This window comes from Procambarus clarkii, chromosome 17, assembly GCF_040958095.1.
Source record: "Procambarus clarkii isolate CNS0578487 chromosome 17, FALCON_Pclarkii_2.0, whole genome shotgun sequence".
NCBI classification, from domain to species: domain Eukaryota; kingdom Metazoa; phylum Arthropoda; class Malacostraca; order Decapoda; family Cambaridae; genus Procambarus; species Procambarus clarkii.
The window spans coordinates 49,744,548-49,770,285 of NC_091166.1; the positions used below are offsets into that span (position 1 = coordinate 49,744,548).

A 25,738-nucleotide genomic window follows, 5' to 3' on the forward strand; every position below is an offset into this window, starting at 1 on the left:
CCATTCTGCATCAAATACCACTTACTATGTAAGCTGTGACTGACTCTCCTGTCCCTCCAGCACATCTGCAAGTACACTTTGATGGCTTCTATTTCCTGCAGACATGGTTGATTCGTAAGGCAATCTTAGCAGTCAGATCAGTCTAGGCTCAGTGCTTTGAGTAGTGCACTTACTTGATAATTTCCTGTCTTTTTCCACTTTTGAATAATTCTGCCAATAGGACATTTTCGTCGCAACATGTGATGTATAATTAATTTTAAGACTTGCTAGGTCAGAGTTCTTGAGCATTACTTCGAGCATACTCTGTAAATATACTGTAGAACATTTTACTTTTTTTTAACACAGGTGAGCACAAGGAGCATATCACTTTTGGCTCCTGTTAGCAGGCTCAGAGCTTTCCCTTCCCAAAGCTCATGGTAAGCGTTACCTTACTAGTTTCCCTGGAACATGACCGATCAATCTGTTTACAACCAGGTTCCCAATACTGCTGGGTGAACAAAGGCGCCTTGTCAACCTCTGTGTGCAGGGCTCATTGACAGTCACTCAGGAGGCGAGTGTAGCACCATCAGGTAACATGCTGAAATAATACTGCAAGAAAATCTTGGGTGAACACGAAACAATGGCCATAAACTGGATGTTTAGATTTAGGAAAGACCTGGGTAAATACTGATTCGATAACAGGGTTGTTGGTTTGTGGAACCAATTACCGTGTAGCATAATAGAAGTACGATCCCTTGATTGTTTCAAGAGTAGGTTAGACATATATATATATATGAATGAGTTTGGTAGGATATAAATAGGTGCTGCCTCGTATGGGCCAAAAGGCCTTCTGTAGTTTCCTTGAATCTCATGTTGTTATGTGTGTAAAGTACAAGGGACGAGGGAGGTGGGCACGTACCTGGACAGTGTTGACCACGTAGCTTGACAGTGTTGACCTGAGACAGTGAAACACGTCCCAGCTGAGTCTGGGTACAAGTGACGGGATGAACACCCCAGCGGAGTGTTTGTTGTTGGAGGGAAACATGTCGGCGTGTCTTCACTCCCATACTACGCTCTCATTTACTTCAGTAAATTTGCTCCTCGAGACAAAATTTTAATTTAAAGTAAGCAGTTATCAGAAGAAGATGGTAAGGCAACATGGACATTTAACCTCAGACGGTAAGGAGAAAGTGGACCACTATACTGTATATATATAACGACATAAAATGAGGGAAATTTTCTGGAAAATAATTCCTATTGTCATGGACAGGAAGCCTTGAAGCCTTATCCTCGCTTGTATCGAGGTCCCTCCCCATGTTATAATAATAATAATAATAATAATAATAATAATAATAATAATAATTTATTTATAAGAAAGTGAGCACAACGAACACAAGACACTTGCAGATACAGCGTGGCGCAGAAAATGAAGCCTACGCACAGCGTTTCTGACAAAACGTACAATATTTAAGATAAAAATAATTTATAGGTATAATGAAGTAAACATTTAATACTAAAACAGAGGTAAGTTAACATTTGCGAGAAATTGAAATTGAAATAAGTTTATATTTGTGAGAATGTTATAACAAATGATATCCGATATACTTAATGATGGCAGGCATAGACTACTACAGTATTGAGTCTAGTTCTAGCAACGGTACAGAAGTCGTTTTTTAACATTATTAATAAAAGAATAAACAGGTGTATTTTAGTAAAGCCATTTGAACATAACACAACATACAGTAAATCAGTAAAATTGACATTTTAATGGGGTTAAACACTCAACAATAAGCAAGTAAGATATAAATTACTTGAGTACGCAATTTAACAAAACTAGATGTATTAATTAGATAACACTTAATAAAGAAAGACATGAATTTTTAGTCAATATAATTTAAGATAACAGTAATACACAAATAGTAGCTATTTGCGATGGGAAAATGTGAGTGAAACTAGTAACACGATATTAAGGAAATATTTCCTAGTCTCTCTTTTAAACTGGTTGGGAGACACACAGCTTGTACTGACATTTGGGAGCTCATTCCACAATTTGGGACCCTTGGTTTGCGTAGTATTTCTGCTTTGGTTGAGTCTCACTCTAGGAATATCAAAAAAATATTTGTTTCTCATGTGGTGCCCATGAGTTCGATTACAGCCCTCAAGGAAGCTCTTACCGTCAGGACTGGCATTGCAGTTCAGAGTTCATAGATACAGAGAACACTTAGAAATATGTGCAGAGACTTGATATTTAACATGTTCAAAGATTTCAGTAAGGGAGCAGAGTGGTGTCTGGGACTGAAGTTTTTCTAGTTCTAATTGCTGACTTTTGATGAGTAATTGGGGTTGGAGGTGAACTACTGACATTCCCATAAAATAGAAACTTAACAGGCACATATGATATACATAATATAGTACACAGCCTATACTTACAGTATACATATACCATCTGAGAAAGCAGCCTGCTGGTCGAAGGTGCTCTTATTTTTATTTTTTAATCAACAATTTTAAACATTTTCGTTCTCGGTGACCCAGAATAAGTAAAGATTCACCTCATTTGTTTGAGAAGCATTTTGGCTGTAGACTGGTGATATTAATGCTGTCAACAAGGTGGGGCAAGGGTGCAAGAGGGAACTGAACACCTGAATGAGTCAGATATGTAGAAACTGAACACATGAATGGGTCAGTTATGTGTGGAAATTGAACACCTGAATGATTCAGATATGTTGAAACTGAACACATGAATAAGTCAGATATGTGGAAACTCAAAACGTGAATGAGGCAGATATGTGGAAACTGACATTGAATGGGTCGAAATAAAGGGTAATTTAACACATGAATGATTCAGATATGTTGAAACTGAACACATGAATAAGTCAGATATGTGGAAACTCAAAACGTGAATGAGGCAGATATGTAGAAACTGACATTGAATGGGTCGAAATAAAGGGTAATTTAACACATGAATGAATCAGAAAGATAACAGTGGAATGTGAATACCATTCTCCTCCAGCCTCTTCTTACTCGTGTAACTGCCCAGCCCTCAGTCGAGCCCTCAGCTCCACACCACCGTCCACCCTTCCCAGCCCTCAGCTCCATCCCACACCACCGTCCACAACCACACAACAGCCCGGCTCTCCACTCTCACTCCTCAAAGTATCAAGGGTGGAGAACCTTCCGTCATAAGAAGGCCATATTTTACTCAGCCAAGATCTCAAAAGGCCGCACTTTATATTATGCGTTGTATACATTGTATTAGGCGCTGTATACATTGTATTATGTGTTGTATACATTGTAATAGGCGCTGTATACATTGTATTATGCACTATACACATTCCAATACGTCAAACGCAAAGTTTCATATCGTTTTTCATTAATTTCAATTTTTAGTATTGCATCTCGAGGGCGCACTAGGTACCATAAAAGGCCGCAGGTTCTCCTGACTTCAACCCAAAGAGAGGACTGCAACTGTTTTGATAATCACGGATATGATACATAGAGCATTACAGTAGCCTCTTACATGATCTAAACCTTTTATCTCGGTTATGGCAACTTACTCTGCATTTACTGAACACCTCACAAGCTCAGAAGCTGTACATGGTCTTGCAATGAGACTAACACGAGTCTTAAGGCAGAAATATGAAGGCAACACGGTAACTATACACATACTCTAGTGTGAGGAAGATACAGGTACTAGAATGAGGAGAAAGATACTAGTGATGAGTGATTTCAACCGTCCTGAAACGAATGAGAAACACAAGATTTGCATGGAAGTGAAGAGGCATGGAACCCTAAACTAGCCGAGGTCATAGGAAGAAATGTCCTGTTGCAGCATGAGAAAGAATTAACTAGGTTCAGAGGAGGTGGTAATCCTTCAATATCAGATCTAATCTTCACCCAGAATGAGGCAGGTGTAGAGAGGATAGCCTACCACAGTTAAACGCCAAAAGGGAAGTGCGGATCACAGTACAAGCTACTCCTACTGTAACAGAGTAAACATGAGAAACAATGATTGTTACTGAGCCAGAAATTAATGGGAAACGTGATCAAGTGGTAAATTATTGCAAAACATGATTGAATACATAAACAGAAGCAACGAAGGCAAATTCCCAACACAGGTACTATGATACAGGGCATGAAGGTGGCTCTTGGTGTAATAGGGAACGCATGGACAAAGTACTAAAAAACAAGACATTAAAATACAGGAAAAAGCAAGAAAGTAAGGAAGATTATGTAAGCATCAGAAGAGTAGCAGATAACAGATAAGAGAATGTGTCCTCCAGAGCTAAGGATCGACCCAGACTGGGACAAAGCTCCATTAGGAGGAAACCGCAATTAACAACCAAGTGGTGAGATCTCCCAAGAGAAGAGATTTTTTTAGTTTAGTTCATTTATTATGCACCCCATACCCATCTTGTATGCGGTGCATAGGTAGTGGAAAGGGTTAGAAAGGCATATAATGGGCTCAGGGACTGAACCCCACAATTCATTTAGCTAAGCAAGTTACAGTCTTGATGAGCTAGTTACAAAATTCAATTCACATCGTCACATCATCAATGGGCTCGAGACCGACCCACAAGTACAGTTTCTAAATTAAGCAACTGACATATGTGGAGAGCTAGTGTCACAATTGATATGTTTGTCCTGCACACCGCCCCCCCATCCAGTGGGCAGCGGTGGATAGGTTACAATCACTTAGTTACTACCTACAGTTAGCAAAGTGGTGATATTTGGCTGAGATTTCTGGTAGCATATCAGTTAGAGAGAAAAACAGAGGTTATCCTGAGTAATACTCAAATAAAGAGTTAAATGAAAGGTTCCAGAAAGATCTTAACAATGGAGCGGTACATCAACACGTCCACCTAAAATGAGAGGACTTGCAGTGAGTGTTTGGTCGCGTGTACACCTGTGCTCCTCAACCACAAACATACTCAAGTTTTGCACAATTAATTTTGCAGACGGCACGAAAACAGAAATCAAAATTGAACATTCATAGGCCTAGTGTAGCACATTAATTATTATATGTACTATATTAGACCTAAAACTGTGTATATTAGACCTAGAGTTGCTAGGACAGGTTAGGTTAGGTTTAGTCAGGTTCTATAGTTAGATTACCGTTTGGGGCTAATTCAATAATAAACAAAATTAAACCTTTGTGGGTCCAACAGTACATTTTGTACGTTTGACCAAACAGTTACTATCTTAGGGGTATGTGCTGCTTTATTTAATGCGGAAAATATCAAGGTGAGGCTGGACCCACTCTACACACTTTATATTTATTCTTTACAATAGCAGTAGGCATGGCAGAATATGTAAAATAGCCCCATTGAAAAGTAGGGGAAGCCTACTTTTCAAATCAGAGAATTCTATAAACATTAAATGCACAAAGCTTTTTGACGGACCCTTTGCTGGGCAGTCAGAAACTTGGGGCCCGCTCAAGACTACCTGCTGAACAAACAAAAAATCACCCGCCATCTAAATATATGAGGTACAACTATCTCTATGTTCGAGATGGAACATGGATAAACACTTCAAAAAAAAGTACTTGACCAACCAGGTTGTGGTTCCTACGTCGGACTGCGAATTATTGTGCCCGACAGCTTGCTGGTCGATAAAGATGGCCAACCAGGAAGCATTTTCAGACCAGACTGCGCGGACAATGATCCCTGGAACCATTTCAATCTCAATACAGACTCAAGGTAGGTAGGCACCACAAGTATCACAATATATGGCTCACAAGCCAACACTTGCCACCACAAGTATCACCTGAGTATATGGCTTACAAGCCAACACCTGCCACCACAAGTATCACCTGAGTATATGGCTTACAAGCCAACACCTGCCACCACAAGCATCACCTGAGTATATAAGATACATGTGATTATATCCACCCTGAACATCTCAAGGTCATCTGTGCTTATATGAAATGATGAAATTAGTTAATTTTGCTTCCTTAAGAAAAATTTTACTGTTAATATATACCGTGCATTATTTTTAAGGAAGCAAAAAAGAATTTTGTTAGGTCATATAAGCAAAGACGACCTGTTCAGAGTGGGTATAATGATACAGCAGAACCCTTCCCCTCTGTTTCCAGAAATCAGAATAATTGAGCATTTTTCTGAAACTTGTATATCCCTTGGCAGCATAATGACAACGACGTCCTAATGATGGACACCAAGTGAAGTGCTCTGCCAGAATGATAAATTCAAACTCCTAAAATCTTGTCCAGATCATTGAAGACAATACCTTGAGAAAGGATGTAGGTTACATCCTAAAATCTGTTTTTTTAATACACTTAAACATAAATTGGATCTTTCCTTCACCTTCACATAAATATCTACTCTCTGTCCATGGTAAGGTTAAGTTAAGGTTACTTTAGTTTAAGGGTTGGTTAGGTTAGGTTTCATAACATTTAATTACGTTAATACAGTGCACTATTGATGATAATGTGAAATATGGAATTCAAAAACTATTTCAGTATACCCAAGATTTCAAAGAAAACTTTTTTAGCATATACTTTTCATATTTTAAACAAAAACATTATAATACAGTAAAGTTATAACTTCAGAATAATCTCTGTTTAGGACAAAAGTTCACTTGCCAGTTTACATGTAGACTATTGCTGGAACCGTAATATGCTTTCAGACCATTACAAATATCTAGATAACTATCCAGGTGGTTTGAGGGGGTGTAGTTTCTCAAAGTAATGGATTTGGTCTGAGAACGAGCTTGTATTGGCACATTATGCGCCTCCTTATATACATCATTATATGTCATATTATATATCACATTATGTTATATTATATCCCTTTAGATATGCTGCATTATGTATCATTATATGCCACGTTGTATACTACATTATGTCTCATAATATGCCACTAGATTACCACATTATGTATCATTGTATACCACATTATGTCTCATTATATGTCACACTATATACCACATTATATGCTACATCATATACCACTTTATATGCCACTTTATATACCACATTATATGCCACTTCATATACCACATTATGCCTCATTATATGCCACATTATATACCACATTATATGCCACATCATATACCACATTATGCCTCATTATATGCCACAATATATACCACATTATATGCAATATTATATCCCACATTATATGCCTTTTTATATCCCACATTATATGCCTTTTTATATCCCACATTATATGCCTTTTTATATTCCACATTAATGCCTCATTAATGCCACATTATATACCTCATTACATGCCACATCATATCTATCATTATATGCTACATTATATGGCATATTGTCTCATCATATACCACATTATGTCACATAAAATGCCTTTTTATGTCACGTTATATTTCCATATTATATATGCCTCATTGTATACTACATGTTTTATTATATGCCTCATTGTGTAACATTTTTTATTTATTTAAATATACAAGAGTTCTTACATTCTTGTAAAGCCACTAGCACGCATAGCGTTTCGGGCAGGTCCACTTCGAGCACCCAAATCACACTGGAAGGTAGGCCAAGCATTCCCAGTGTGCACGCAACTCAATATTACACTGTTTCACTCACAACAATGTTTATACAGTACTTAATAATAAGTCTTAGCAAAAATTAATGCATGACGCCATTTGCGTCATCACCCACTCTGTGTGTTTTGGGTTTATGATGCAGATAATGTCATCAGGACAATTTCCCCGGAACACGACCTGCCAAATCATTTAACAACGGGGTCAGATTCACAACGCAGTTACGCAAGTACTTACGAACGTGTACATCTTTCCTCAATCTTTGACGGCTTTGGTTACATTTATTAAACAGTTTACAAGCATGAAATCTTCCCAATCAACTGTTGTTATTGTTATAAACAGCCTCCTGGTGCCCCTGGTTAAACATTAATTGTTTAATAGTTGTAAACATAGCTGACAAAGATTGAGAAAAGATGTACAGGTTCGTAAGTGTTTGCATAACTCGTGAATCCTGGGGCAGGATCCTATTCACTGCTGGGTAAACAGAGGCTACAATTAAGGATTGGCGCCCAGTCAATCCTCCCCGGCCAGGATACGAACCCAGGCCAAAATGCTCGCGAAGCACCAGGTGAGTGCTGGGCCACAGGGACTGCACAATGCCACATCATTATTATTATGTGACATTATCTGCCACATAATATGCCACATAATATACTACACAATAAGCTACACAATATGCAACATTGATTCATTATATGCAACATTATGACTCATTATATGCAACATTATGACTCATTATATATCCCACATTATATGGCTCATTATATGCAACATTATATGACTCATTATATGCTACATTTATTTTATTTATTATTTATTTATTTATTTATTTATATACAAGAAGGTACTGTACATTGAGTTTGTGAGAATACATAGCATTAAGGACAGGTCCTTAATCTAACAGATAATTTTAAGTAGGTAAATTCTAGCAGAATTAATAAAATTATAACAGATACATTGCAAGAAAAAATGAGATGAGAGTGATTAATAAGTATATTAAAGCACATTGGTATATTAAAGCTCTGATTGATTACATTGACAGCTTGATTGGTAATTTAAACAAGATTAATAGGCACCATTCAGCAGATTGATAGCACCTATAAGAAGACAGCAATGATCACAATGGTAAAGATGTTTGGATTGGGTACATAAAGATTGGGAGATTGGGTAGCAATAGATACAGTGCAATTTTAAAGCAACAAGGTAAAAATCTATGAAGATGAAATTCGGTACTTTTTAGTTTTGTTTTTGAATGATGCAAAAGTTGGACAGCTTTTCAATTCATTATGGAGTGAGTTCCATAGACTGGGTCCCTTTATTTGCATAGTGTGTTTACACAGATTAAGTTTGACTCTGGGGATATCAAAGAGATATTTATTTCTGGTGTGGTGATAATGGGTCCTATTACATCTGTCCAGGGAGAGTTTCAGAGCAGGTTTTTGCATTTAAGAACAGGGTTTTGTAAATGTAGTTGACACAGGAGAATTTGTGGAGTGAGATTATGTTTAGCATATTTAGGGAGTTAAACAAGGGGACTGAGTGTTGTCTGAAAGCAGAATTTGTTATAATTCTGATAGCAGATTTTTGCTTGGTGATGATGGACTTGAGGTGGTTTACAGTGGTTGAACCCCATGCACAGATACCATAATTAAGATAGGGATAGATTAGTGCATAATATAGAGAGATGAGAGCAGAGTTAGGCACATAATATCTGATTTTGGAGAGTATACCAACTGTTTTAGAGACTTTCTTAGTTATGTGTTGTATGTGGGTGCTGAAGTTGAGTCTCTTGTCTAGGAATAGGCCAAGAAACTTTCCATCATTACATGTCTCATTGTATGATACATTATATGCCTCATTGTATGATACATTATATGACACACCATATTCCTCATTTTAATCTTAATTATATACCTCATTATGTATCACTTGTCTTATTATATGGCACAATGTTTCAATATATGCCACATTGCATGCCACATTTTTGCCTCATTATATTCCACATTATATGGCTCATTGAATGGTCACATTATATGCCTCATTGTATGATCACATTATATGCTACATTATATGCCACATTATATGCCTCCTTATATGCTTTGTTATATGCCACATTATGTTTCATTACATACCAAATTTTGTTTCATTATATGTTATATTATGCCCTATTATATGCGACATTATATACCCCATTATACGTCTTATTATGTGCCACATTATGTACTTAATTTTTTGCCACATCTCATCATATGCTGCATTGTTTCATTACATACCACATTATATCTCATTACTTGCCACATTATGGCTCATTACTTGCCATATTATGTGTCATTATATGCCACATTATATATGACATTATATGCCACATTATATATGACATTATATGCCACATTATATATGACATTATATGCCACATTATATATGACATTATATGCCACAGTATGTCACATTATATTACATTAAATGCCAATTCCTATGCTACATTATATCTAATTGTATACCACATTATTTGTCATTGTATGCCACCTTATGTCCCATTATATGCCACATTATATAACATTATATCCACATTATTTGCCATCTTATATGTCTCATTGTATACCACAGTATATGTCACATTATATGCCTCATTATATGAAACATTATATGCCACATTACATGACAAATTATTTGACAAATAATATGCTTTATTTTTAAGCCACATTATGTGCCTCACATGCTACATTATATGCCATATTATATTACTCATTATATGCCACACTTTTATGCCTCATTTTAAACCTCATTATATGCCACATTATTTGCCAGATTATATGCCTCATTATATACCTTATTTTATGCCAAATTATTTGCAACATTATATGCCTTATTATATGCCAAATTATTTGCATTATATGCCATATTTTATGCCTCATCATATGCAACATTATATGCATCATTATATGACACATTGTATGCTTCTACTAAGCCTCATTATGTGCCACACTATATGCCTCATTATACACCACATGACTTATTATTTTATTAATATTAATAATATTATATACCACATTGTATGCCTCATTATATACCACATTATATGTTTTGTTATTTGTCTTATTATATGCCATATTTTATGTCTCATATGTCACATTATATGCCATCATTATATTCCTCATTATGTGCCACATTAAATGCCATGTTATATATCTCATTATATGCCACAATATATTTACCTGAATTTACCCGAGGGCCACTAATACTAGTGGCCTCGACGAGGACAAGAAGTGTCACATTATATGCCACATTGTATAAGTTTCACATTATATGTCACATTGTATTCCACGTCAGGTCGTAGTGGAGGAGAAATCAGAGGCGGTGTGGCGCAGTGGTGACAGTGGCGTCACGGGTGGCAGGTCCCAGGTTCAGATCCCACTGCGGCACTCAGTCGCTGATGTTACCTTCCTTGCAGTTAAGAGCTGTGTTCACACATCATTGAACAGGCTGGCAGCTGCCAACTTTAAATATAGGCCTCGGTGACCCTAACATATTTTAATTGCTTTTTAAAATTTATTTATACATACAAGAATTGTTACATTGTTGTAAAGCCACTAGCACACATAGCGTTTCGGGCAGGTCTTTAATCCTAATTTTACCCAGAATACGACCCGCCAAATCGTTTAACAACCAGGTACCCATTCACTGCTGTGTGAACAGAGGTTGCAGTTAAAGAATGGTGCCCAATCAATCCTCCCCGGCCAGGATACTTAATATGATATTTACAAGAGGTAATATTGAAGGGAAGATTGTGTAGGAAGTGTTAAGACCCAATAATAATAAAATCTAGTGAGGAACGTGTTATATCAGGTATTTAGTAAGTACAGTAATTGTATATTAAACCACAACAGTTACACACATAGTATTTCAGGCATGCATATGCTTAATCCAGACTTAGACACCATATTACCGTAAAGAAACCTAACCTTAACCTTAACCTAACCTTAATGTATTGTAATCTTAACCTAACCTAACCATAACCTAATGTAATCTTAACATACCCTAACCTTAGCCTAATGTAATCTTAACCTAACCTATGGATAAGGAGTAGATAATAGCACTAATTAAGCAAAAGTTTTGAAGTGGTTACCCCCAGGGTACCTCCTCCCTGAGCACTGGTTGTGGGAGGCATTCAGATTAACCATATCACAGGGTAGTTCCACTCAGTATTACAGACTTGGTCGTTCCTGACTGTGGCTGTTAAGGGCTCACGAGTCGGCTGCTTCTTCCCCTTCATTATTTTACTGGAGTTGGTGAGTTAAACAAAAGTTTTTTTTTTTTTTGGCTGCTGTATGTTTGATTAATTGAAGAGGTTAATAGAACACATTACCTATGCTATACCTACATACTGTATTAACATACTGTAGTGTTAATTATGTATTACTCCAATGTACACCTTCACAGGCAACATGGTGCTACTATGGTTACACCTTCATGGCAACATGGTGCTACTATGGTTACACCTTCATGGCAACATGGTGCTACTATGGTTACACCTTCATGGCAACGTGCTAACCTGCCAGGTTAGGCATAGTTTAAGGCCTAACCTGACAACTATAACTATCTCAGATTGTATACTTTCTGCAGGGTCTGACTAGTTTAGCCTTAGTACAGGCCCAGTCAGTAACTTTCTTCTTGCTGAGTTCAGAAGAATCATCCTTTGCAGTTCATGTTTACTCGAGATGAATTTGTGATAATAATCTGACCATTACCAACACCCATATATTTTGGATATGGGCAGAATTTATTTGGGGGGGGGGGGGTCAGCTATTTTGACTCCATTTTAAGTATTTTCTTGTGGCTCCAAGACCAGGCACATGCAGATCTGATGGAATTGTTTCCACAACTACAGCAAACACAGATCCAATGTACCTGCCCATACAACAATATGGTTTGATCACATCGTAGGATCAAGGTACACTATTCGTCAGAAACCCTAGTATATTCAGGGTGACCTGCCTCGTTAGGTTTTAGTTGTACAGTAGTTGGTCTGTTACTCTTTGGGAGACAAATGCTTTTTGCGACCCCTTCATCAAACAGCCCTCTAACCTGGAGTTTCTTCCTTCCTTTGCTTAGAGTTAGCATATTTGCAGGAAGAGTCGCTGCATTGTTGGTTTGAGCTAACATGGCTCGTGCACTGCCTTGATATTTGCAGTTCTTGACTGCTGTAATGGATTTTGTTTAAGCTTTGGATGACTGTGGAGTTTATCCGTCACACAGAGATGTTGCCTATTTTTTTTATTTGTAATGTGTCTAGTTTAGTCTCACATTTACTAGGGTTATAAGCCTGCAGGCACTTCATATACCTTTGCAACTGTTGCAAATGACTAATTTTACTAGCAAAGTCTGGAAAGTTTAGGCATTGATATATTGAATGTTCCTCACTGCAGAACGAACAATAATTAAACCCCAGCAGTACTGGATGCAGCATCTTCCTTTGCAAGAGTTAGTTATAATAGGTTTCACTAGAGAAAAGTGTATTTTACCTGAAGGCCACTTAACACACTAGTGGCCTCGACAAGGACAGGAAGCCAACAGCTTGTTAAAGGTCTCCCCATTTGCTCTGATGTTTTTTTTCCAAGTGGATTTTAAAATTTAAGTGTTAGCATTTGTGGTTTTGGCAGGTAGCCGGTCCCATGGGTTTATAACCCAGTAGGTGAAAAAGCATCTCCTGTTTTCAGTCCTACATTGTGACTTGTTGAGCTTAAAACCATTGCTTCTTGTGATATATTAGGAGCAACGTTGCGCTGTTGCTCCTTATATCCAACCTATCTGATCTACCTTTCCCTCAAGCCCTCCTCTTCTTTCATTACACCTTATTCGATGCCACTTCTGCTCTATTCCTTGCGTAGCATGTGGAAATGTGTTCCCTGGTAGAATTTGTACTGTACTGTGGCTGTGCAGCTTAGAAAAGACATAAATGTTGACAGACACCCGATTCATTTATTTTGCTTCTGAAGATGAGTGCTGTGGCCCATAGGACCATCTGTATGGCTAAGAGTGAGGGTTGGAAAACTTATGTCACCATCATTATAGTAGCTTAAGATCTGGAAGAAAATCCACGAAATTGCAGGTAAATTTGTTCCAAACATCTCGCGTGTTCTTCACCTCCATGATTCTATTGTTGCAAATCTGATGTTAGTTACAAATAAACTGGGTTCATACTTTTCGACAATTAGCTCTAAATACTCATTTTCCTCCTACTTTCCCCGTACCATAAACTCCTTATTTAATCTTCTTCCATAAACTTTAATACCCCACCTACAACTCCTCTATAATGACCTTTTCTCTCTCTTTTTTTTTAACTCCATTCTGCTTCTATAAAATCCCTTTACAGTTCTATAGCAGCAGGCTCAGACAGCATTTATTATAAAATGCTCAATCATCTCCTAAAGTACATTGTCCTTAGCCATGCACATCTTCATGGAAGGTCCCAATTTTCAGGACAATCATGTCTTGGTCTCCTATTGTCTCTTCGAAAAAATCCTTGGTAAATCTGATAACTTTGATATTGTTCATCTTATGTGTTTTTGTTCTCATATTGGTATCCTTAGTCATATTTAGAGCCTTTTGAATATCCAGCGACACTGAGGTTGCTACGTAAATCTCCCTGACTTGGTGCCTTCTTTTGATAATTACTTATTTTGTACTAACCACTGCCATTCATATCCATTTGCTCACACTCATGCTTCAACAACAATAGCTGATCCCATTTTATATTTATAATAATAATAATTATTATTATTATTTATTATTATTATTATTTGTTTATTTATTTAAAAAATATTCAAAAGGATATTATACAGTGGTTTAATATATTGTATCACATGTAGAGGTTAACATTTTGTAAGCTATTTATTTAGCTTTCCACAAATACTTAATCTCTGATCCAGCAATTTGAATTTGCAGTGAACCATATCTTTTGTTTTGCAGATACAGTACAGCTGGTCTCTTTTTGCCAGTCATAAATTGGTATCGTTTATGAATGCAGCTGGTCTCCTTTGTCACTTATAATTTGGCATCTTTTTATAGATGCAGAAAATGCAGTGGATAAACTTTTTTTTTTTTTTTTTTTACAAATTTTTTTACAGAACTCATTTTGAATGACCTTTGCTCCATTTATTGTATACAGTGTGAATGACCATCTCATTGTGGCACTTGCTGGATTTCTGTCAATTAATTATCCATCATTTTATGTCTGAAATGTGTTTTTTTATATTCAGCTTTTCATAAAACAAATGTTTATCTTGTCACTATTATCTACCTTCAAAATATCGTGTATAGTACAGTATATCTAAAGAAAAATTTCATGCAATACATTTTGAGCATTATTTTAGTAATTTATTTTCTTTTATTTTCTTAGGACAAATGGAAATCGGTGCCAGCTTTTCTGCATGTCGAAGGTGTGGTCATTGGTTCCATCAATTATTTTATCACCATAGATATCAAGAATATTGTTGAGGCAAACCACAAGGTCATAAGTGATATGGATCCACCAGTTGACATAAAGTAGGCTTTCTTAGCATCTTTTGATTTATACTGTAAAATACAAAATATCTTTCTCAAGTATCCTACTGTATTTTATATGGAATGTTAATCATATAAATGATGCACGAAGACTAGTTGTATTAACTGTTATACAAGTATCATTAAAATTAATGAATTAGTTTGGGTAAATCCACATGAGAAGAGAATTTGGGATAGGTAAAATACAAATACAAATTGTATTTACAGGTATATGCAAACATATTTTATAATGGGCAACAGCTTCAGGCTCAACAAGCCACAATGTATGACAGAAAACAAAAAATTGTGGACATTTGACAGGCTTCCTTTCACCATTGAGGCTGTTATTAATTAAGAGATGGTTGTCCTTAGGTAAATTCAGATATAATGATAAATTCAAAAATATGTTGGCACATTAAAAATATATTTCCTGTTAAAATGATACCTGGAGTTTCTGGGGAGGAGCTCCTTATAGCTCTCTGAAACTATATCACTGAGATGGGAATAAGTTTGTCCTACTGGGGACCAGAGCCAGAACCTGCCACTTTCCTTACAGAGGTGCAGAGAGCCAGTGACAAACCCACCTCACTGAGGAAGGCACCCAGAAAGTCAGCAAACCAATACAAACTACTGCTGGGTTGAAAGAGACTGAAACCTCACAACCCACTGAACAAACTCCCCCTTCAATGTAAACAAACAATTTAAGAGTTCTTGAAACAAGTGTGAGCTTGTTTGCCCCACCCATCCCACTGATTTGCAGAGTAAGGAGGCAGGGATCAAGTTGTCTGTTGCATCTAGCCTTCAGTTCCTCCACTGCTACGACACATTCCAGACATTCTAGTAGAGCCTCAGGATCGTCAGTAGCTGTGACTGGCCCCAGTACTTTTCAGCTAAGTGCTTCTCGGACCTTGGTCCTGTGTGCTTTGTTTTAAACACTGTGGTGTAGTATAGGCCTGGCCTTAGTGCTTGGCTGCATGTGCTCAGGGTTACCTTCCCTGAGTGCACTCTAGCACTGCCCCTGCAATGACAGAGTTCTATTTTCTGGTGTGTTTCAGATTTTGCTCCCTTTAGAGGATCTTCCTGCTTGGTTCTGTTGCCCCCTCTGTGTTGACCCAGGTCAGGAGTGAGTGTTAGCTGGTGGGGCACATTGCTGGCTTGCATGCTTGTACAGTAATTAATATGTGCAAAAGGATTAGTGTATTGTGACAAGATTTACTTCACACTGCAGGCTTTTCTTGCCTTATACTCTGGTTGATGATTTAAAAGTTGAAATGGCCTGGGAGGCAATGATAAAATTATCTTAATTTAATCACTTCCAACACTGTTGCAGGATGTGTGTTGACTGCAGTGAGTAAGCTGCAGATGATGCAGGGGTAGATGTTGCTGGGAAAGGCTTTCATAGGCTGCAACATGGATTGCCTTTTCCCCAGCTCTGCTTAATTATCTTTCAAACAAAAATTACCTCTGTCTGGAGTATCATAGTAGTGCGTGTCGATGGAAAAGGCATTTCCAGGATGCAAATTCGTAACCTCAACATCTCCCTTCCATTTTAGGCCACCTTGATAATCCACAGATCTTTGATCTCTGTCTAGGATGCAGTGGGAGACAGGGCGGCTCTGGTGATTTTGTGGAGTGGGAGAAAGTGACTTTCTGCGACGTCTTGTCCTGCTGGATGATGGCACCCTCCGATTCACTGTTGTAGGAGATGAAGACGATGACCGCCTGACTCTCTGACGACTGCGGCTACATCCAGAAGAGTTATGTTTAGAGCTACAGCAACAGCCTCTTCCTCCTCCGGTTACCTTAAAATTTCCCAGTGGAGTTTTGAGTGACATCTTGAATAGAGGTCTTGGGATTAGGGTAATGTTTATATTCCTACTTTGTGTTGAGAGTTTCTCTTTCATCTCTTCCTCCTTAAACCTCATGGAAGGGCTGTGAGAGCGGCTATTCCTACGGCTAAGTACCTCACGAGATGGATTGGAAAGCATCTCTCGATGTCTGGGAGGTGAAAAACTTGAGGCACGCTGCTTGCATGACATCTTCAACACTTCCCCAAAGTAATATTTTTCAATTTTATCTGCATTTTTGATTGAGAAATTAGATGTAGCCTGCCCACATGAGTCTCTAGAAAAATTTTGTTCACATTCATCCATTATGCCATCACCAAGAGTTACAACCTGAACTCCTTGTTGAGGATCATGTTTACTCCTTCGAGGTGGCTTCTGAGGAGGAACTTTTCTCTTTGACTGGACTTCATTTGTTTCTGTTCCAAATTTAATGTTGCTTTGCAAGGATATAGTACCTGTTTTGTGTGGTCTCTCAGGTATACATATAACATGCTTTTGTATCCTTTCTTTTAATTGTATTTGTGGTGAGATCTGCCTACATATTTCTATGTCATCATTGTCATCAATATACACTTCAGCATCCTCATATACATGCTCTTCGTTATCACTACTAGAGATTTCTGCAGGCGCTGCAATCATCTCCCAACCAGCAAGTTCCTTACCATGCCTTCCACCCGTTTTCACTTTCACTGATGGAACATTATTCATATCAAAGCTCTTTTCTTGAATTCTTTTGCATTTTTGTTCCTTCTTGTCTATTTGTGTCTGCTTGCACTGCATGGGTCTTGTGTTGTTAACTTTGCCTGTTGGCTCATCTGTCTCCTGTCCATCTGGCATCCATTGAGTGCTTATCACACACTCCCGATGTTGATCGCCAACTGACATAACTGACTCGGTGCAATTACCTTCCTTCACCTTGAAAATTTTTGCCTTTGACTTCCTTCTTTTTAATAGTTTTTTATCTGACTGGTTTTCTCTGGAGATAGGTGATGAGTCAGTAACTGAGAGTCCTACTGATGAAGGAGCAAAGGAGCCTAGCTTGGAAGATCCCTGGAATGTCCCAAATGACCTGAAAGTGGCTGTCGATGTCCTTGAGGACAAGGCAAATCCCGTCATAATGGGGATGATATTGGAAGCAAACTGAAGCAAGGGCGAGGAATCCTGAGTTCCACCCAGTCCATGTGTTCTGCAAGATGCTGCCTCTGAGACAAGTCCCTCCTCACTCAGCTCTGCACAAATTTATAAAATGATTAAACACTTCTCAAGAAATACAGTAACTTGCTAAGTACAGTAATTAACATATACAGTTCTGAGCTAATTTGCTAGCAATCCATAGGACAGTTTATGCAACTCCTCCCTTTCCTTGTACCACTTTTTGCAATAATTGAAAATCCAGAAATTTATAATTGATCTTAAATTTTGAGGCATTTCATTTTAGCCTAACACTAATATATATCAAAAGTTATTTTTAATAATAATGTACATCACCAAATAGGTTTATGCACATTTGTACACAGGCACCACACAAGAGAATAATTCTTTAGAAATGTTGCCGTTACTTCTAGCTTGACTACTGTGGTGGTGGTGCAGACCAATAGGTAATATTGATTATAAGGAAGGGGCCTTTGTAATGGGCTTTAAATACTAGTAATATGGTAAAGTGAACTTTTTAAAATTGCTGCCAGCTCAGTAGCTAGACCTGCACACATGCAATAGTGTATTTACCATGGGAGAAATGTTCCCTTCTGAAGTTTCTGAAGTACATATGTAATCAAGTGATATTCTATATATGAAGAAACATTTCCAAATACATTCTGTTATTGGAAAAAATGAGGAAAATATAAGTGTTAAATGTAGAAAACCAGTTCTAGACTCAGTGAGAAATAAGAAGTGAGATTTGAAACAAGAAAACATCTGAATGCTTGGCATGCTTGGTCAACACAAACCGACGCTCATTCACTCGGCACAATATTGTGGAACGAGACAGTGTGGCCGTCCCATATGGTAACTAAGTTCAGTGACTAGCTGTTGTATTGTGATCCTGTTATATTATAGTATAGATGTAGGATGTCTGCTGCTAAATATTCCAGTGGCGGCTGGCAATTGTGGATGATTTTCGCCTTGTCAAGTCCAACACAGAATTTCAAACCTACTGAGAAGCAACTGTAAGACGTTCAATGCTGTATCATTCCTATCACATGTCCTGTTAATATGATTAGGTCCAGTCAATGACTTCTAAAGTGTATGAAAGTCCCAGTGTTATTATTATTGTGAATTATATAGTGCACCTACTTGTTGATTGTCCTAGTTTTTGTTGAACCCATATTTATTTTAAAAAATCTAAGTCAATGGTATTGATAAAGTCACGTTCAACATGTATTTTTGTAAGCTTAACCCTCAAGGCTATGAGAGTAAACCAATTGTTAATCTCTAAACTGTTACTTAAAAAACTTGTAAAGCCCTGCATGACTTGATGACATTGGTCCTAACAGTGAGAAGAAAGAGTTTCCTGTCAAGGTATGTCATTTGGGTGGAATATTAATGTAACTGTACTACTGTATTGTATTGCAGTACCTCAGAGGAGAACTCTCTATTTTAACAAAGATTTCATATTATATAGGTACATGCACATAGTAAGGACGGGTTTTGATATTTGTCCCTACATGGCTCTAAAGCTCATCACTTACATGATGGAAACAATGACTAAGATGGTAATGTTACAGGACACTCTGCAGTCATCTATGAGCCAGCAGAGCTATGGGTGTTCCTGGTGACCTGTGTATTTGGGTCTCCCTCATTGTTTCAGACTTGCCAGTATAAAGCAACCTTAGATTCGGGCATGGTTGAGTCCACCATCAGACCAAGAAAAGGTGGGTGACTGTCAGACTGAAGGAGTTATGTAAATTTAGAATTGTAATTGGTTCATAGTTCAGGAGTCTATATCAGTGCATGTGATGTCTGGCTCCTGTAAGAGCCAGGTGATGATGGACCCTGCAGGTGATGATGGACCCTGCAGGTGATGATGGACCCTGCAGGTGATGATGGACCCTGCAGGTGATGATGGACCCTGCAGGTGATGGTGGACCCTGCAGGTGATGGTGGACCCCTGCAGGTGATGGTGGACCCTGCAGGTGATGGTGGACCCTGCAGGTGATGATGGACCCTGCAGGTGATGATGGACCCTGCAGGTGATGGTGGACCCTGCAGGTGATGATGGACCCTGCAGGTGATGGTGGACCCTGCAGGTGATGATGGACCCTGCAGGTGATGATGGACCCTGCAGGTGATGGTGGACCCTGCAGGTGATGATGGACCCTGCAGGTGATGGTGGACCCCTGCAGGTGATGGTGGACCCTGCAGGTGATGATGGACCCTGCAGGTGATGGTGGACCCCTGCAGGTGATGGTGGACCCTGCAGGTGATAATGGACCCTGCAGGTGATGGTGGACCCTGCAGGTGATGGTGGACCCTGCAGGTGATGATGGACCCTGCAGGTGATGGTGGACCCCTGCAGGTGATGATGGACCCTGCAGGTGATGATGGACCCTGCAGGTGATGATGGACCCTGCAGGTGATGGTGGACCCCGCAGGTGATGGTGGACCCCTGCAGGTGATGGTGGACCCCCTGCAGGTGATGGTGGACTCTGCAGGTGATGGTGGACCCCCTGCAAGTGATGGTGGACTCTGCAGGTGATGGTGGACTTCCTACACGAAATGGAGGGGGGGGGGGGCATTGTAATGGTGATGGTGGATCCTACAGGTAGGAATGAACCCTATGGGTGATGTTAACTGTAATGAGAATAAAGCCAGAACTCACTAGTAGATGGGTAAACAAAATTGGTGACTTGTCTTGGTAATGGCGAAGGAAGATCCTGATGGAAGCACTGGGAAAACCTTGCTTCAAACCCATGACTCATCTTCAACAATCACACTGTGGAGGAATATTTTAGGTTAGGAACAACCCTTACCAGCATCACTATCATTGTTCTACACCCCACACACACACACACACAAATGCTTATAAATCACCAACCTAATTTATCAGAAGTAACGATGTGGGATTCCTTTCAGATCTGTCGCTGGAGCAGATAAAGAAATAATAAACTACAAGATAGACAACAATCACTAATTGAAGTCTGCGTCTTGTCCCTATGGAGGCTGAATGACAAATGAGTCCAGTGTGTACCGAGTTCCTCCCCCTCTACTCCACATCACGACCACCATCACCATGCTGGTACCACCATCACCGTCTCCACCACTATTATACCATAATCACACGGTTGCTCCCACTGTATATGTTTTCTTGCACACACTCATTCTGATTTCTCTGCTCCTCTCATTCATTCAATTATTTTCATTCATTCATTCATTCCTACATTTGCTCCAACTTGATTATTACTATATCATGACTGTGTCATATATTATTATAATTATTATAATAGTTATTATAATTATAATTATGATTATTATTATAATTATTTTTATAATTACACTGTATTATTATTATTGACAATCCACTAGGGCTGTGAGGTGACATGAACCTATGACCCCACCATTGCCTGCCGCGTACTCTACCACTGGACCACTGCAGACTTGTAAAAATCATACAACTGAATTTCTCTAGAAATCACAGGAAGTCTGCAGGCCCCTACTGAAGCCAGTCCAAGTGATTATGTGTGATCCACAAGCACTCAGGTGGAAGGGCAGAGTGGTACCTACACCTTATGCCCCAACTTCAGAAACACACACACAAATCACATTAATTAACATGAAATATATCAATGAGAAAATCCACTGGGGCTATGAGGTGGCTTTTTCATTGATTATTGAGAAGGTGTAGGTTATAATTAAATTATAATTAAATTATAATTACAGTACTATCATAATTTATTATTATTATTATAATTATTAATAACATTATTTTGGCTAACAAGAACAGTGACCTATGTCACTTCACATTTAGTCCTAGACTGCAATATAGTGGAATCTCAATTAATGAATGCCCCTCTTTACAAATTTTTTGGTATATGAGGTAAATTTCCTCGTGAAATTTGACTCGGTGTACGAGGTTTGCCTTGGATTATGAGTTTGTTGATGCATGTATGGGTCAATGAGCACGTGGGTTCAGCTGGGCACGGGGCAAGGCAGGCTCAGTTTACCAGTGTATCCCACCTAGTGACAACTGCACTTGAATTCTTTGTGAATAATTTCATTGTTTTTCAGTATTTTTGGTTTCTGAACATGTATGTTCTTATTATATATCATGCAATAGATCCCAAGAAAGTCAATGGCAAAGTTCAACCTAAGAAAATAATTGCGAGTAGAGGATGTCCCTTTCTCATTACCACTACACTGCACAAAGTGCCTTTAGGTGCTCTGTTCTTGAGCACTTTTCTTCACATTCCCGCTCCGTTTCCATCTTCACCGATGGGTCTAAGTCTGCAAACGGTGTGGGCTACTCTGTTGTTTTTCCTGACAGCACTTATGTGTTGCCTCCCTTTGGAGACTAGCATCTTCACAGCGGAACTTTATGCTATTCTCCATGCTCTCTGTCTCCTGCTTTCTCATTGTCAATCCTCCTTTGTGATTGTAGGTGAATCTCATAGTGCCCTCATGGCTCTCGGGTCCTTTAATTCTGTCCATCCGGTAGTCGTCGAGATTCAACATTGGCTGTTTCTTATCTCAAGTAAATTTAAATCTGTGGAGTTTTGCTGAGCTCCCAGCCATATTGGTGTTTCTTTAAATGACCGTGTGGATGCTGCCGCTAGAGAGGCTATCCACTCTTGTCCCGTTTCCTGTAAAGGTATTCCTTTTTCCGACTTTTATCCGGTTATTCATCCCTCCATCCTTGCCTGTTGGCAGGGTTGTTGGTAACAAACTGCATACACTTAAATGTTGTGTGTTCCCGTGGCCTTCCTTCTGCCACCGTAACTGGCGGTGAGAAATGGCTCTAGTGCGGTTGCGTCTTGTCCATACTCGCTTAACTCATGGTCACTTAATGGAGCGCCGCCCAGCTCCTTATTGTCCAAATTGCATTGTCCCTCTTACCGTCGTGCATATCCTTGTTGAATGTCCTGACTTCCAGGACGAGCGTGTGTCTTGCTTTCCGACCGCCCCTCACGGTCACTTGTCCCTCGATAGGATTCTTGATGAATCAGATACTTTTGATATCGTTTGCCTTATGCGTTTCTGTTCTCGTATTGGCATCCTTGGTGATATTTAGCACCCTCTGATTATTCTGCATATTTGATGGTGCTACATAGCTTTCCCAGTTTGGTGCCTTCTTTTGATAATTACTTACTTTTGGTGCTCTGAGAGTTGTGCTTTTTTTTTTTTTAATTTGTGTTTTGAAATGGAAATAGTTGAGTTTGGAAACATTTTGACATTAACTTTACCTGAACATTTATAAAAACAAAAATATGTCTTTGACAATTGCTCTAAAAAGTTTTTGCTGAAAACAGGTGTGCAGTGCAGTGGTTAAGAAAATGTGTGCAGTATGGGAAGAATGTCTGCAAAATGTAGGAAAGAAACTACCCCAGAAATGTCATCACTGCCTGATGTTATAATGAAAGGGGACTCCCTGTCCACACATTAACACCTCTCCTCCGGGGGCCATTTAGGACCTGGTATACCACATACATCCAACCAATCCTGGAGTCTATCTAGTCAAGCACAAGACTAAATTGAAGAAGGTTCAAACGTATGCCACCAGACTAGTACCCGACATGAGGGGTATGAGCTATGAGGAAAGACTACGGGAATTAAACCTCACATTGCTGGAAGACAGAAGAGTTAGGGGAGATATGATCACCACATACAAGATTCTCAGATGAATTGATAGGGTTACCATGCATTGATTCCAAGGCCTCTGGCCAGGTCTCTGGTCAGAGACCTCTTGACAGTCTCTGACCAGGCCTCCTCTACTACCAGGGAGGTAGTAGAGGCCAATAATATAAACTGATAATTTAACACAGATGGTACATGCACAAGAGGACACAGGTGGATACAGAGTGCCCAAATGAGCCAAAGAAACATTAGAAAGAGCTTTTTAGTGCCAGAATAGTTAACAAATGGAATGCACTAGGCAGTGATGTTTTGGAGGTAAACTCCATACACATTTTCAAATGTAGATATAAGAGCTCAATAGGTTTGGGAATCTGAACTCGCCAAGCTGTGCTAGGTGAGTACAAATTCAAGAATACATTCAGATGAGTATAGGCGAGTACAGGAATCTGTACATCAGTCGATTGATAGTTCAGAGGTGGGACCAAAGAGCCACAGCTCAACCCCTGCCAACAAAGTCAGGTGAGTACCATATACTGTGTTACTCTATAAATAGTAGCACCCTGGTTCACGAATTTAATTCGTTCCAAGAGATGGTTCGTACACCGAAAGTTCATAAATCGAAACGAATCCCATAAGAAATAATGTAAATTGAATTAATCCTTTCCACACACTCAAAAATATTAACTTGAAAATACATTTTAGTCATATTACTACCAATATTTTTTATTATACCTTATCTTTATTGAGGACTTATTGGTGTATGGAATACGGTGAGGAGGGGGAGGGGGGAAGAGGAGTCCCCTTCCATTATAACCTCAGGCAGTGATGATGTTTCTGGGGTATGCTCTTTCCTATGTTTTGCAGGCATACCACTAGGACCTAGTTGTGGCTCACTGCTTGCTTGTCTTATTAAGAATCGGGCTATGACTAGTTCTTCCCTACGTTTTAACACTGTAGTGAGACAGCATTGTCATTAAATGCCACTGCCACTTTTGTCACTTTAGCACTCCCAATGTCCTTTTTCTTAGCAATTAAGGTGCATATCATTGACACTGATTTGTTATACTGTTTAGCTAAATCAACAACCTGCATACCATCTACATATTTACAAATGATCTTTTGTTTTTTGGACGAGAATTGAGGTGACAAAGTTGAAACGAGTATACACTTTTCAAAATTACCGCACGCTCCCGTGGAATGCCCAAACCCACTTGGGGTAGTGGGAAGATCGTGCGCCCAGAGCATGAAAGTGTTAAGTAGGTTAAGGGCCTTAGAACATTCAACTCTAAGGCATGCAAGACAAAGTAATAAGAACGAGTATTTTAAAACAACTAGACAGACAAATATGTAGTGAATAGTTATCAGAAATTCATGATGACTATTGTCCACTGTGTTCAGTGGCAAAGGATGAAAGTGACAAAGCCCAGACCTCACATCGACCATTTTAAATTAGAGCCTTATAAATAAGAATGCTTCATTTTCTATTCTTTATGCAAGTGAAGAATATGTTGTTGACAGGCTTTGTGTTGCTGGATCATCCTACAGTGGAAATAAAGCTATAAACACACACAACAATAACAAAATGACAAATAAAACTGTACAAAAGTTAGGGTGTTTGGGAAATATATTTGTTCTTGGAATTCTTCAGATTTTAAAATGGCAGTCTTCTTCCCTCGGTAATAACAAATTTTGTATTTTAGAGCATGTGTTAATTTTTATAACAATTATAATAAAGACACCTAAAGAAAATGCTACTTAAACCCCCCCTTTTATTTTATTTTTTTACAGGCCAGATATCACTTGGTGTGAAGAAAGTATCTAGTGTGCAAAAAGCAGCAACTAATGAGAACACAAAAATCACCATGACATATAGTCTGAAAAAAATACTATGTTCATTTTGGGCATGCTTGAGCACGAGACTAAACTATTTAACGCTTAGACAGCGGTTACCGTCAACTATTGACTCGCAGGGTAATGTAGTCATGAAGATTTAAACAAAATTATCGTCTGGGTTTTACATGTATAATGCAAATGTGGATATAATAGGTCAATGGTGGATG

General features: G+C 38.7%; 1 protein-coding gene and 1 long non-coding RNA gene across 3 annotated transcripts; one reads left to right on the plus strand and one right to left on the minus strand.

Moving 5' to 3' along the window:
* Positions 1-1,350: 1,350 nt before the first annotated feature.
* On the plus strand, positions 1,351-25,427 carry LOC138365553 (uncharacterized). Of its 2 annotated transcripts, none has more exons than XR_011228944.1 (2): positions 1,351-5,675; positions 20,964-25,427. It is a non-coding gene; the product is annotated as an uncharacterized lncRNA (long non-coding RNA). The 2 variants fall into 2 exon arrangements; XR_011228945.1 differs by lacking the exon at positions 1,351-5,675 and adding an exon at positions 5,682-8,071.
* On the minus strand, positions 15,137-21,046 carry LOC123772440 (uncharacterized). The gene is made up of 4 exons (XM_045765597.2): positions 20,926-21,046; positions 20,710-20,823; positions 16,508-18,121; positions 15,137-15,171 (listed from the first exon to the last, which is right to left on the minus strand). Exons 2-4 carry the CDS (start codon positions 20,807-20,809, stop codon positions 15,137-15,139), a joined length of 1,749 nt encoding a protein of 582 aa, XP_045621553.2. The 5' UTR covers positions 20,810-20,823; positions 20,926-21,046.
* Positions 25,428-25,738: the final 311 nt, after the last annotated feature.

Coding starts and splice junctions, on each gene's coding strand:
- LOC123772440 (XM_045765597.2), bottom strand. CDS start 20,809: ATGAGTCATGGGTTTGAAGCAAGGTTTTCCCAGTGCTTCCATCAGGAT. Junction 18,122..20,709: donor TTTTGTTTACCCATCTACTA/GTGAGTTCTGGC, acceptor AAATTTGTGCAG/AGCTGAGTGAGGAGGGACTT. Junction 15,172..16,507: donor CTATGATACTCCAGACAGAG/GTAATTTTTGTT, acceptor CTTGTATAACAG/TTAATACAACTAGTCTTCGT.